At 46.5% G+C, this 15,157-nt stretch overlaps 1 protein-coding gene across 5 annotated transcripts in view; it reads left to right on the top strand.

Annotated features, from left to right (window-relative positions):
- LOC137431711 (unconventional myosin-Ib) overlaps window positions 1-15,157 on the top strand; it is a 246,738-nt gene that overhangs the window by 203,056 nt on the left and 28,525 nt on the right. For 3 of the 5 annotated variants that reach the window (XM_068123339.2, XM_068123338.2, XM_078782371.1), the window contains exons 21-22: window positions 3,092-3,160; window positions 4,181-4,267. In XM_068123339.2, coding sequence (XP_067979440.2) covers window positions 3,092-3,160; window positions 4,181-4,267 — 156 coding nt within the window. The remainder of the gene's footprint in view (window positions 1-3,091; window positions 3,161-4,180; window positions 4,268-15,157) is intronic. The other 2 variants (XM_078782369.1, XM_068123340.2) reach the window with 1 other exon arrangement.

The following is a 15,157-nucleotide window of genomic DNA, read 5'->3' on the forward strand; positions in this document are numbered from 1 at the left end:
TACTATAGTGCGTGGTTCTGTACTCATATTTATTACTCGGACGGCCACTACCGGTCCGTCCGTTTTTACAAGGGTGCGGCCCACGATTAAACCCGGTATGGACTGCGCTGCCACCGGTTCGACCAGGCCGCAGGACTCCTGCCATGTTGGGCGAGCTGCCCACCGGGCCGGCACTATCGCCTCGGCCCTTGGGGGGATGGTCACGGCCTCGGAAGCCTCCAGCTCCGCTCTCTCGGCCGTGCTCACTCCCCCTAACGGCAGCTCTTCTACTCCCACTTGCAGGATCCCCCGGCACAAGTCGATTTTACAGCCGCTGGCAGTCAACAGGTCCAACCCTATTAAACATGGGTCGCACACCTCCGCCACCCAAACATCTATCCCACTCCTGACACCAATTGTTACAGACGCGGTGGTGGATGTTAGTTTACCGAGCGGTTTGGTATGACCACGTCTGCACAGTTTACCCGATTATGCTCGAACGTTGACGAGTCGCGCTACGCTAGATCAATTGAGGAAAATGACACAACGGCTGGGTTAAAATGACACGACACCAAGGGTTCAGTTCTCAAGACCTCCGGAGGAGGTTATATTAAGGCGGAAGGTTAGATTACAACTACAAGAGGGACATCATAGAAAGACAGGCACTTAGACACACTTATATTAACCCCAACAGACGACAGATAAACGGGACAAGGCTGACTCACACGGGGATTGATGGCAAAGAAAGGCGGGTATCGATGGCTCAAGGTGCACTCTTGGCTCAAGGACAGGGTACTGTACGGTCCAGTAGATGCAGGGAGGTCACAGCGCTCGGAGGTCACGACTGGTTCTTCCTCTTCAAGCTCGGGGCGCATCTGACGTCACGTCCGGTACGTGGCCGCGTATATCCGGCGGGGAGTGACACGCCCTCGGCTCGTTAGCTCTGCCCCAGATGGAATCGGCTCGTTGCTTCTCATTGGGTGCGTGCGGGGGGGTTACCGGCTCCACCCTTGACGAGGGGCTGACAGGGAGCCCCTTCGTGGTAACCCCGTGGAGCGCATGGTCATGGCGGCTAACCGAGCCGGTGTGAGGACGCACACTCCCCCCGCGCGCCGTTGTTGTAGTTGTTGTTGTAGCTGTAGTTGTTGTTGTTGCTGTAGTTGTTGTTGTTGTTGTTGTTGTTGTTTGGGGAAGAAGATGGGAGGAGGTAAGGGAAGGTCCTAAACTCACTACTGGTGCCATATAATCACATTCTGGTGCAACGAAGAGTCAGAATTAATGGAAACGAGTCCTTAACTGACATAGACTAAGAATAACTAGCAAGATGTCCGAAAGTTGTCTACGTGAGATGCGGTGGACCTGGGCACGACATTTAATGGGGGAAAAAGGGGAAGGTCGGTTCTACAGAGTGTTGTTTACAGACAATGGGACTAGGGAATGGGGGATTGGGGATAGTTGGGGAGTATTGGGGAAATAGGGGAATATTTACAAGCGGATATGGAGGCCAAATTCCATATTCGCAACAATATATTATATTTTATTATATTTTCTATTTTTACATCTTATATATTATATATTATATTTCCTTTTATTTTTCTATTGCTAGCATATTGAAAAGGTCAGTAATATGCAAGAGAGGTTATCCTTCCTCGTGAACAAATATCTGGCATTATGTACATCTCTCTTCACCAATTCTAATCACAGCCAAATGCAAGTACAGTACTTAATAAAGTTGCTCCTCCATGAGCCTCAACTTTGTATATTTAAAAGTCATGACCCATTGCATCTGACAATCAAAATATTCCTAACACTGGCAGCAGGATCCAATGCCAAAAGAAGGCACCGCACCTCAGAACAAACTGCTCTTCTATTAGGGATGCAAACTATGACATACAAATCCCTTTATATATCGATGAACATTAAAGATGATGATATTTTGATATGGTATCTTTAAACAAGACTGATCGTCTAACAATGACGTAGCCGGGCTTGTTTGATACTTTAGTTGAAGAGGATAGTATGACCTGGGTAGGATACAGTTACCAGTAAGCAAATAATGTAAGTATTTAAATTTCCTATAAATCCCACATTCCTTTGCCAACTTCAGTCTAACGTCAGGCATTGACAGCAGGTTCGTGAAGGACTTGGACAATAAAACGTACCCAGTCTGAATGTTGCTATATCCATTCAATGGCGAAACTGCAAATGGGGAATCCGCGAATACCACGGATGGAAAACCTCATGTCACTTTCTCATTCTGCTTTAAATTCCATAGCTCTATATTTTTATTCCAAACAGCATCATTCATCACTCCAATCACAAATTAATACCATGACATTAATATATCAAAATATAGTGTTAAATCATGACTGTATTGACATATCAAATGAGTGAACCGTCGTCATTTGTTCACTTCAATATTCGGGAGCAAGGTCCATGTCGATCGCATTTCAAAATCGTAATTGTATTCATGAATTTATGAAACCTCCTACCTACCTTACGCCACCCGCTGGAACCCCAAAACATTCCACAAAAGGTTATTATCGTTCCTTTTAGCAAAATATGGAACTGTAATGGTTACTAAACGCTGTTCCCCTGTCATGTGACCGGATCCTCAGCTCTGATTGGTGGACATTTGTGAGGGACATACATATATGCATACACCGGACGGACAGACAAACGCTGTTCCAGTGGGCATTGCCCTACGGGCTGTGCCGTAAAAACTAGTAGGACCCTGGCAAAATTTCCTGCTTAGTTCGAGCCTTATGGTTAGCACTACCTGGAGTAGGTAGGAATGCTAAGGTGTGGTTATAGTATAAACATTATGGGTCAAACATTCTTTTCCTATGTCTAAGGTTTTATTGTTGTTTTCTTTTCTTGTCTTCATTTGTGAATCCCCCACATACCCCGTCTGTGGAATAAGTTAGTAACTGTTAGTAATTGAAGGATTTGGTGCATATATTTTAACACTTTAAGTAATCGTTCCATATCTCCTCACTCCGGATATGATATTGTCCCTCACATGTGGAACACACGATTTGCTGCGTATTAATACCGATCATGCTGCACCTTTTTTGCCTCCGCCTCCTCCCACACCTTCCATCCCACATAGCAAAAGAAGAGGTACATTCGAAAGCGTCAGGCAGCTATCCTCATCGCGGCATTCGTCCGTGGTTGGAGGGTGAGCTATACTGCATGTGCTTATGTGTGATGTCATGCACTCTTAAATTCCCTGTTGATGTCAACTGCCTCAACGAATCAACGAATCACTCTCCATGATTTTGTATCACTCAGCAAACCAGCGAGGATCTTTTATTGTGAATGATCATCATGAATCATTGAATCATTCCTGTGATATTTAGTTACGAATCCTGACCAAACGGCGTACGCTACACTTGACGATACAAAACTTTACATGAAGTTTCAAATGCTGCAATGGTGATTTTTGCTACAGATGGCTTTCTTGTGATTACCAATGAGTTTGTGGTGGAGTTTCATTGTGTTTATATCTTATGATCACAGAAAACCATCAATTTTAGGCAAAGCTTTCAAAAAAGAGTGTTTTTTATGGTCATAAATTACTCAGCAGACTTTGAGGGTCTTCGGCCTTCCTTTTGCAGTCTCTCCATCTTGTTTTCAACTTGCTTTTGGCCCACCACTCCACTCTCTGCTGTACACGCTACATCATCTCACCATTATATAATTATTAAATCTTAATAGCATTGTGATTTCTTTTTTCACCTTGAAGTCCCACTCAAAGGTGGCCAAAATTCAAGACCGAGTGCGATTATTTATATGTACAGATTTAAAGGGCTTTTGCGCCGGCGAATAAATATGAGCTGCTTGGAAATATTTCATGTAATTATCATTTCCCTGAGAACAATTCTTCCATTTATCTGGATCAACCTTCCATCGATGATGAGACCAATGAGAATCAAACGAGCCATTTCCGTGAAATTCTTCTTCCATCTTGTACAGCTTTTTCTTTTTCCAATCCTGGTTGACCAATGAGAGAGGACTTTTTATGAACTTTACTTGCCATAAGCAGATTTAAAGGTATGAAACTAGGCCAGAATACGTGGCGAGCGATGCCTTCCAATAAAATGCCAATCACGATGCCAATTGGAGCATAGATTATTGCATAATCATTTGATCGGTGGGTTGAGTGGTGTACGTTCTGTGGCCGCGGTGGCCCAACTAGGCTCGCAAGGGAGTTCGTCGGCTGAAATTGGACTACAAAAGACACAGCGCCGCTTCAACCATCAGAGCCTTCTGGAAAGGTTACCTGGTGAGCATGGGGACCATAAGAATGTGCCTTAAAGTGGAGGAAAATGTTCCACCCTTAGGAATATCAGGAAGCAAAAATGATTCTTTTTTTTTTTTTCTTTTTTTGTATACAGGATCGAGGCTCGTGTAAGAGCTAAAATCAAAAGACAAAAAAGTCTTAAGGCAAAAAACAAGATAATGTTCTCATTACTTTGGATTTCCTGGTGATGAATGATAATGATGCTGATTGAATAAGAGATTGATCATGAGAACTTTGATGATGCACGAAGGTTGTGCTCGTAAGATGAGAATTATACATCAGAATGTGTGCACCATTGTTACACAGCATTTACCATGCAACAATGTTCTCTGAGATCTGAGATGCATCATCCTTTATTACAGAGCATCGGTGCTGCCGAAGCAATTTATTGGCAAGGGCTATACTGGGTGGTTTGCCATTGCGTTCCCAGCCAGGGCAGGAAAATGTAATTTGTTCAAGTCCATGGTCAAGTCCAACGTCCATCCGAGGGACGGTGCACACGCATCGATATATTGACCTGCCTGCAAAACACTAGGGTGAGAGTTGAAAGATAGGCCGAGATTCGAACCAAAACGAAACAGCTCGAGGCGAGTGTGTATACATCTTGGCTATCTTGCCATCCCGCAATTTTGATTTTGCGAGTTGAAATGTTACATAGCACATGGAATTTCATAATCCAATGGATTATCCTTATGAAGGCTTTTCTTATGAACAATAGACAGTGACGAGGGTATGATGATATTAATAAAGCTGGTTCATTTTCCAATATCTCAAAACCTCCAAGTGAAATATTTTAACACAATTATTTTGAGCAATTACAGACTTGGCATTTAATATGGAATATTTTTTTTGTGGGGGTGAACTTATTTTTCAAGGTGTCTTAGAACCAAAAGTTCATTGGAATTATGTTGAAATTATTCTAGATTTTGTTAATGTGACCTTTAAAAGAAACAAAAACCACATTTGACATTTCGAAACAAATAAATTGATCCTTGAAAGTGATGTAAACTGATATCGAACTCAATTCATGGACAGTACTGTGTTAAACTTCTGTACGTTTTCCAGAAGTATCTCTTTATTTTGCACATTAGCCAAAAATTTTTTTAACATAAACAAAAGTTAAATTACGACTGGGATTACGGACAGTAAAATTACAGTTCAGTACGTCGTGTAACCCCCACGAGCATTCAGGGGAGCACGTACACGTTGAGGCATGCTGTTCACGAGATTTTCCAATGTTTGGACAGGAATCGCTTGCCATGCAGTGACAATAGCCTGCTGCAATTCACGCACAGAGGTAGGCTGCTGGTCCAAGTGGTCGATTTGACGCGTTAATTCCGCCCACAAGTTCTCTATCGGATTCATATCCGGGGACATGGCAGGCCACTCCATATGCTCTACACCACGGTCAGCAAGAAAGTGTTGGATCATGCGAGCACGATGAGACCGTGCATTGTCATCTTGGAAGACAAAGTTTCCTCGAAAGGCTGCACGAGCAAATGGAAGCAATGTTTCTTCCAGAATGGCCCTGTACTTGAACTGGTTCAGGTTTCCATTCAGAACAACCAGGTCAGTTTTGCCCCCTGCATGAAAAGCAGCCCAAACGGTCACCCCACCACCTCCAGCTTGGACTCTTGGCACTATACAATCTTTGTTGTAGGCTTCATGCACTTGTCTGCACACTCGGACGCGGCCATCTTGACGATACACCAGAAATCTAGACTCGACACTGAAGATCAGGTGATTCCAGTGTCCTGGCTGCCATTGACGGTGCTCTCTGGCCCACTGCAATCGGCGCTGGCGGTGTTGTCTGGTCAGGCGTGGCTTTCTCAGGGGACGCCTGGCACGATAGCCTGCTTGAACCAGTCGTTGGTTGACTGACCTTCTGGATACAGGCACATTTGTCAGTTGCTGCCACTCAGCCCTAAGCCGATTAGCTGACTTGGTACGGCCATTGCGGACTAAGCGGTGCAGCTGGCGATCATCCCTCCTTGTGGTTCTGCGGGGACGTCCTGGCCTCGGTATTGGAGTAGGGACACCCCTCTGAGCATTTCGTTTCAGGATCTATGACACCTGACCTTGAGTGATGCCATACTGCCGAGCAATAGCACGCTGTTTCATGCCGTAATTTCGTAAAGCCACCACTCCATGACAAACAGCATTGTCGAATTGAGGGACCATCTCCAGAGGAAGCGGCAATAACTTTTGGAGATGTGCAGCAGTTGTTTTCCACTAATACAGAACGCAGCAACCCTTGTATACCCGACTGTGAAGCCAATCATCAAATGCACCTGTCCGTACATTTTGCCACGCCACCTGTGATATAATCCTGTTGTTGACTTCTTGCTGCGACAGACAATCAGTTACATGGTTCTTTTAACAAATAAATCACCAAAGTGTAAAAGAAACTCACCAGATTGATATACTGAGTTAAGAAAGTAAACCCAAGTCAAGAAAATATATATATTGCATATTAAATGCCAAGTCTGTATATAGACTAACGCAATACCAATTTATTATTATATTTTTATTTTATTTCAGAACCATGGATAATCCCGAAGGATTGGTTTGTTTTGTTCAATTGCATGCTATTGTTTTTAACCACAGCTGCAATGCACTTCTGATTACATTTTCATAATCCACAGATTCGAGAAATCAAATGTCACTTCACATTATTATTTCCTGCTGTGTAAAGCATTCTTAAATGTGAAGGGGGGCTATTAAAGTCCTTCAGCATGGCTCATTTATTTTCAATGGAGCTTCCTGTCATCTCTGTCACGATAGCTCACGCAAGGCACTGTACTTTAATTCAATGCCCAAGGTCAAGGAAACACGGCCCTTTGGGTAAAAGAAAAGTCCGAAAAGATTTGAGAAAATGTTATTTTATCCAGTCGTCGAGGCTCATCGGAGAGCCGGATAACAGTGGGGACATAGGTTAACTAGAACGGCACTCAGTAGAGATCATACCTCTGCCTGGTTGGCCATATCACTCAATTGTGAAGAATCACTTAAAAAATTATACTAGCTGGATCCGGATATTCTCAAAAATTGAATCGATTCGTCCTTGTCACACACAACCTGTCCAACAAATTTCATCCAAATCCATCCATAACTTTTTGAGATATCCTGCTATGCATCGTTTTTGGCCCTATCTCCCAATGGTGAAGAATCACTTTAAAAATTCTACTAGCCGGATCCGAATCCGGATCCTCACCAAAATCTAATCATTTCGTCCTTTCACATATGCTACATCTATGCCAAATTTCGTCCTAATCCGTCCACAACTTTTTGAGATATTTTGTTCACAGACAAACGGACAGGCAAACAGACAGGGGGGAAACATAACCTCCGACCACCTTTGGTGGCGGAGGTAAAAATGCAATAGGACAAGAATATACAGATGCATCGCAGCACAAGAGAGAGAATTGCGGGTCCAGTGGGTATTATCCTGAGTCTAAGGATAGGGTCTGAGTAAGTGTGGTAAAGATCAGAGGTACAAATGCGAAGGATGTCGTCGTGGTCGCGACAGGCGGACTTGAGATCCCGGAGGGAAGAGCTCGAGACGACTGATTATTCCGACGCTGAATTTAAATATTTTTAATTACTAGTACATCCGCTCACTACAGGAGCGGCAGGAAGGGTCATTCCTCTTTGGGGTATATATATTACAGGCGATCTATGGTCGGGTGTCAAGAACATTGGATGTGTGTTCATTTAACAAGTTTCTTGTGGAGAGATCGCCAAGTGGTTTAAGCATTCGAGCAAGCACTCCATTCAAAACCGTTAAGGAACGGCTGGTTTGGCAAGCGTTAGCTAGCTGCTTGGTAAATAAGCACAAGCTGGACTTCCTCCCTTTCAGTTTCGTGTTAAACAGCAGGAGTTCAAAAGTTCGCTACGAAAAACGCCACGTTAGCGGCAGGAAGGGCCATGTTATTAACCCAACCCTTGTGGGGTATATAGAGTGCAGTAGATCTTTGTTCAGTTCTGTAAGTAAAACTTACCTTACGGATTTTGGGATACCTCCAAATTTCTTTAGTGTTATAAACAGCATTAGCGACCGTTTAAAAAGCTAAGCATACGTGTTTGTGGTTTATAAAAATTTTCCCTCTGGTAGAGGCCATTGGGCCATTCCTCCCAGGGAAACGCCATGATAAGCTATTTATGAACATTGACTCGATGTTTGTTCAAGGAGGAAAACACCTTGGGGAGGTGGGATTTTATTGGTATTGATATTGTTTTGTAATAACATTAATATTATACTATTACCGTTAGTTTTGTTATTCAAAGCGGCCTTGGAAAAACGCCACGATTAAGCTAACTTATTGTCCCCCGTCGCTCAGCGGAGCGAAAGGGGGACTATGGCTTTCCCCTCCGTCCGTGTGTCCGTCCGTTCGTCCGTCCGTCCATGCGTGCGCATGTGCGTGCGTGCGGGCGTGCGTGCGTGCGTGCGTAAGCGAAGGACCGCATTCGAATTTGGTGTGTGGGTGCAACCCACGTCAAAATCCAAGATAGCCGCCACCATGTATGTCTGATGCCATGTATGTCTGAACCTTGTGACCTGCATATCTTGAAAAATAAGTGAAGTACCAACTTCTAATCTGGTGTGTGGGTGTATCTATTGGGTCGCCACGTCAAAATCCAAGATGGCCACCGCCATGTATGTCCGAACCTTGTGAGATGAATATCTTGAAAAATAAGCGAAGTACCAACTTCTAATTTGGTGTGTGGGTGTATCTTGCCATAAGGAAGAACGCTATTGAAAATTGGGTCGCCACGTCAAAATCCAAGATGGCCACCACCATATATATGTCTGAACCTTGTGAGCGAAATATCTCGAAAAATAAGCGAAGTACCAACTTCTAATCTGGTGTGTGGGTGTATCTAGGCACACGGAAGAACGCTGTTTAAAATTGGGTCGCCACGTCAAAATCCAAGATGGCCGCCGCCATGTATGTCTGAATCTTGAGATGAATATCCTGAAAGATAAGCGAAGTACCAACGTCTAATTTGGTGTGTGGGTGTATCTCGGCATAAGGAAGACAGTTATTGTAAATTGGGTCGCCACGTCAAAATCCAAGATGGCCGCCACCATATATATGTCTGAACCTTGTGAGCGAAATATCTTGAAAAATAAGCGAAGTACCTTCTGGTGTGTGGGTGTATCTAGGCATAAGGAAGAACGCTATTGAAAATTGGGTCGCCACGTCAAAATCCAAGATGGCTGCCTCCATGTATGTCTGAACCTTGTGAGCGAAATATCATATCATAGCATGTTTTCTGCGTGTTCCACTTTGTCAACTCACATCACTTCCCCGACGGGGGCCCTAGGCGTAACGCTTGTTATGGCTATACACCTCAACACGCATCCCCATTGACGGCAATGGTGGGGAAAACCCGCTCAGGGGAGAAAAACCCCTTGGGTGGGGGGGGGGGGGGAATGAATGCGCTACAACATTCATTGTATAACCCTTAGTTATCCTGTCAAGTTTGGCTGAGATTGGGAAAGCAACGACGGAATGTATCGCGGTCAAAAGACCATCAGACAGACAGACAGACCGACTGACAGACACCAAATTGCATATTTTTGTATGATTAAAAATTCTGCCGCATCTTGCTGTTATGCACCAACATCAGAGTAGCATTTGCATAAGATGTTATTGTTGAGCAACCTCTGACAGACAGCGATTTTGGTTCTACCTGCCCTTTTAGCACCATCATGTGCTCACAATTGTTGGATGTAATTGCAGCTTAAAACTCATCTCATCCATTGTAAGCCCCTTATATCGTGAGTGTTGCATTCCATTAAGACTTTGCACTTTTGGAACTGTCACTTCCTGGTGTGAAATGTTTCCTTTACCATAACTTTCTCCATCATCCAACTCAACAAAACATTGCACGGTTAGTTGTTACCTGCGCAATAAAATGGATCGCATCGCTCTTTATCATGGAAACCTCTCTTAGAATCCCACGTGCAAGACTCAGTAAAAGGGGGAGAATTGTTGAAATGAAGTAGCAGCAGCATAATGCAAACAGCATAAAGCGAAACTTCAGACTCACTGGTAGATTCAGATTTGATCAATTGACCAATCATAACAATTACTACAACCATGTTCACAGTAGTAGCTCTCAGGACCAGGAAAGTTTTCTCAAGAGAGTTTCTCTGCTTCCTCGAGTAGAATGTGTTACATATTTATGTGAATGTATGTGAATTCCCATGCAGGTGTTTGCTTCCGTGTGTAGTATATTAAGTTGTTGTGTAGTTGTTGTGGTTGGAGGGTCAGGAGCCCTTCTGAAAGAGTGGCAGGAAACGGAAGTGGCCGGAAGGGGAAGTGACGGGAAACGGAGGAGAAAAGACACGAGGGAAAGGAAGGCTCCTTCTTCCTCGCCCCGCGACGACGAGAAGGTGGAATCGACCTTACGCTGCGCGGAAAACGCGCCGTTGTGAAACGTCTGGCGAGAGGAGTTACCTGGGCGGTAAATACCTTTGGACACGTCCAGTCACTGTGAGTTCGTGCACGAAACCAAGCGTCCGGGACAGTTTGCCCCGTCTACAAAGACGCGTACGGGTCCGCACGTTGGGCCTCGCTCGCGTCGGAAGCCGCGCTGGGTTTTGCCCCGTCTACAAAGACGCGTACGGGTCCGCACGTTGGGCCTCGCTCGCGTCGGAAGCCGCGCTGGGTTTTTGCCCATCTACAAGGACGCGTAAGAGTCGCACTTGGGGCCTCGCGCACGTTGGACGCCGCGCTGGGTTTGCCCCGTGGCTTGGCAAGGAGGTGCGCTGCAGCCGCGGCCCCAGTCCGAGACGGCACGTTTAGAGCACGTCCGCCCGGGGCTCGTTCAACCGCCCGTGTGCGGAGAGGAGAGACATTGACCACGGAGGGAGTCAGGAGTGGGGCTCACGTGAGGAATGTATAAGATTAAGATGGCCATCTTAGAGTTTGTGTAGATGAGTTCACATGGTTGTAATATTGATTGTGCATTGTTGATGGTTGTTGATTGCTCAGTGAAAATATTATTGATTATTCCGGATCCTTGGTGTGGGGTTTCTTCTTGACCGGAATTCATATTGATTGCGTTACGAAAGCGTATAAACCATATATCTTTCTGGCGGGGTCCCTCCCACGGTCCGGGGGTCACCAAGACCAGGTAGTTACCGGGAGGACCACGTAACAGAATTGGGGGCTCGTCCAAATTACGATTTGCGGTTTCGCAATTGGGTCTACGTCCGGGATCTAAAAGTGTATAAAATAATAAAATAATAATATTTTTGGTAATTAAAATTTATTAATTAATTATTAATTGGTAATATTTTTTTTTGAGAAATTGGGGAAAGTCTTGGGGTGAAGGTTAACAGGTGTTAACGATAGGCACCATGGCGTTTGTGGCACAGAACTTTGGGGTAACCCCGAGTGAGGCACAGTTCCGAGCGTTGCTAAAGTCGGATCTCTTGAAATTGGCCAAACATTTTAACTTGGAGGTCCGAACTAATTTGAGGAAGGCAGAGTTGCAGGCCACGGTGATACAATCTATGGTGGGATTAGGAACATGGGACGAGTTAGCCTGGGAGTGGCTACCCGAAGAACCAGAAGACGTTGAGCTCCGGAAACTGGAGTTGCAATTACGGAGCCAGGAACGGATAAAAGAAGAGGAAAGGAAAGCAGAAAAGGAAAGAGCAGAAGAAGAAAGGAAAGCAGAAGAGAGAAGAGAAGAGAAACAAGCACAAGAAAGGAGAGTGGAACGAGAACTCCAGGAAAGGTTAGCAGAAGAAGAAAGGAAAGCAGAAAAGGAAAGAGCAGAAGAAGAAAGGAAAGCAGAGGAGAGGAGAGAAGAGAAACAAGCAGAGGAAAGGAGAGTGGAAAGAGAACTCCAGGAAAGAAGAGAAAAGGAACAAGCAGAGGAAAGGAGAGCTGCAAGGGACCTCGAAGCAGAGGAGAGAAAAGCGGAAAGGGAATTAAAGGAACGTGACATGGAGCTTCAGCAAGAAATCAAAGTCAAGGAGCTGGAGTTAATGAGAGAACGGGGAGAGGCACCACCCTTGCTGACGGGGTCGACACCTCACCAGAAAACCTGGGATGTGGGCAGACATGTGAGGCTGGTTCCACCGTTCAGTGAAAAGGAAGTCGCGAAATTCTTCCCACACTTTGAGAAAGTGGCTCGACAATTAAACTGGCCGGAGGAGGCCTGGACCATACTCGTACAAAGTGTGCTGGTGGGGAAAGCTCAGGAAATTTATTCGGCGCTACCAATGGACCAATGTGCAGATTATGAGGTACTGAAGAAGCACATCCTCAAGGCCTATGAGTTGGTTCCGGAAGCTTACAGGCAAAAATTCAGGAATGCCAGGAAGAGGGAGAGTGAGACCCATGTGGAGTTTGCCAGAGTGAAAGAAAACATGTTTGATCGGTGGTGTGAGTCAAAAGGAGTCGGGAAAGACTTCGAGACATTGCGGGACTTGATCCTGGTGGAGGAATTCCAGCAGTGTGTCCACGAGGACATCAAAGTGTACCTGCAGGAAAAGAAGGTACCAAAGTTGTGGGACGCAGCCACCATGGCAGATGATTATGCCTTAACCCACCGAATAGGGGTCCACGAACCTAACTCCTCGCCTAGATCTCCGCAGGGGAGGTGGGGAACAGCAGGTGCGGAGAACGACCATACATGGCGGCGGCCTCGAGATGATTATGGGGACAACTATGATACCCCACCGGTTCGAAATCAGAGGGATGCGGGCCCAAGACAAACTTATAGTTCGGGGGGCCCGAGGCAGACCCCGAGTTTTTCCTCCGGGCCTACTTGCGCGTTTTGCAAAAAACCTGGACACTTGATGTCCAGTTGTTACCTCATGAAAAGGGACAACCCAGAGCGGAGTCCGACTAGTACAACTCCGAATGCGATGGCTAGCGTAAGAAATCGCCATCAAGAGGGTTACCAACCATTTGTTTCCGAGGGGTTTGTGTCACTGGATGGAGCCTCGACTAACCGGAGACCGGTTAGGATATTGAGAGACACAGGGGCCCATCAATCTTTAATGCTTGAAGGCATTTTGCCATGGTCCGAGGAGACGGCAACGGGGGATAGTGTTCGTTTACAGGGGATCGGGGGCGGTGTTAGTGCTCCCCTTCAGGTCATCCAGTTGGAGTCCGATTTGGTGTCAGGACCGGTCACCGTCGGTTTACAAGCCACGTTTCCTGTAGAGGGTGTATCTGTGGTTCTCGGGAATGATTTGGCCGGGGGTCAAGTTTATGGTAACCTGAGGGTTGAGAAAGAGCCCAGCAGGGAAAATAACACCACACCAGCTCGGGATGGTGACAAAAGTGCCAAGTTATTTGTAGGGGGACTGAACTTCAAAACAGAGGAAGAAGTTCTGACCTCTGTCTTCAACAGATATGGGCCGCTGGTGGAAGTGCGGTTGGTAAGAGACTGGGAAACGCAACAGTCAAGAGGGTTCGGCTTTGTCACGTTTGCCAGCACAAAAGACGCCAGAGAGGCAGAGAAGAATTGGAATGGCAAGGATTTGGAGGGTCGGACCATAACAGTAGGGAAGGCATTTCGTAGGCGTCGAGAGGTCTACAGGAGAGGACAACTGGGCGGTAGTTTTGGTGGTGGCCGCAGTCAATATTATTATGGAGGCTCCCTGAGTTACGGCCGCTCCCGAAGGAAGAATTGGCAAAGTAGTGGCCGAGAAGAAGACCGGTATTCAGGGGACTACAGGGACCAGTGGTCCCACCCTAATTATTAGGGACGTTCCGAGAAGTTGAAGCACGGAAGGCGGCGGAGCCGCCGAGCCAAGATTCCTACACGAATTAACCGTGAACGCCGTTCCTAAAGGCGCCCATGTAGAGAACTTTCCTGCACGGACTAACCGTGAACTCCACGTTCCTCAAGGCGCCCATGTAGAGAACTTTCCTGCACGGACTAACCGTGAACTCCGCGTTCCTAAAGGCATCCATGTAGTGAATACTCGGCTTGGCCTCCCGGAAAAGTGCTATCGAGTGGCTTAACTGGCTTTATTTTTAAGTGATAACTGTGCCCGGGGGGAATTGATAATGTGGGGGGGTTGAGTTATCTGGTTTATTTCTCCAAATTGGCCGGCAAAGAAAGTTTTCGCTGGGTTCAAACTTTCTTTCTTGAAGGGGGGGAGTGTTACATATTTATGTGAATGTATGTGAATTCCCATGCAGGTGTTTGCTTCCGTGTGTAGTATATTAAGTTGTTGTGTAGTTGTTGTGGTTGGAGGGTCAGGAGCCCTTCTGAAAGAGTGGCAGGAAACGGAAGTGGCCGGAAGGGGAAGTGACGGGAAACGGAGGAGAAAAGACACGAGGGAAAGGAAGGCTCCTTCTTCCTCGCCCCGCGACGACGAGAAGGTGGAATCGACCTTACGCTGCGCGGAAAACGCGCCGTTGTGAAACGTCTGGCGAGAGGAGTTACCTGGGCGGTAAATACCTTTGGACACGTCCAGTCACTGTGAGTTCGTGCACGAAACCAAGCGTCCGGGACAGTTTGCCCCGTCTACAAAGACGCGTACGGGTCCGCACGTTGGGCCTCGCTCGCGTCGGAAGCCGCGCTGGGTTTTGCCCCGTCTACAAAGACGCGTACGGGTCCGCACGTTGGGCCTCGCTCGCGTCGGAAGCCGCGCTGGGTTTTTGCCCATCTACAAGGACGCGTAAGAGTCGCACTTGGGGCCTCGCGCACGTTGGACGCCGCGCTGGGTTTGCCCCGTGGCTTGGCAAGGAGGTGCGCTGCAGCCGCGGCCCCAGTCCGAGACGGCACGTTTAGAGCACGTCCGCCCGGGGCTCGTTCAACCGCCCGTGTGCGGAGAGGAGAGACATTGACCACGGAGGGAGTCAGGAGTGGGGCTCACGTGAGGAATGT

Source organism: Myxine glutinosa, chromosome 7 (assembly GCF_964187855.1).
Source record: "Myxine glutinosa chromosome 7, kmMyxGlut1.1, whole genome shotgun sequence".
NCBI lineage: Eukaryota > Metazoa > Chordata > Myxini > Myxiniformes > Myxinidae > Myxine > Myxine glutinosa.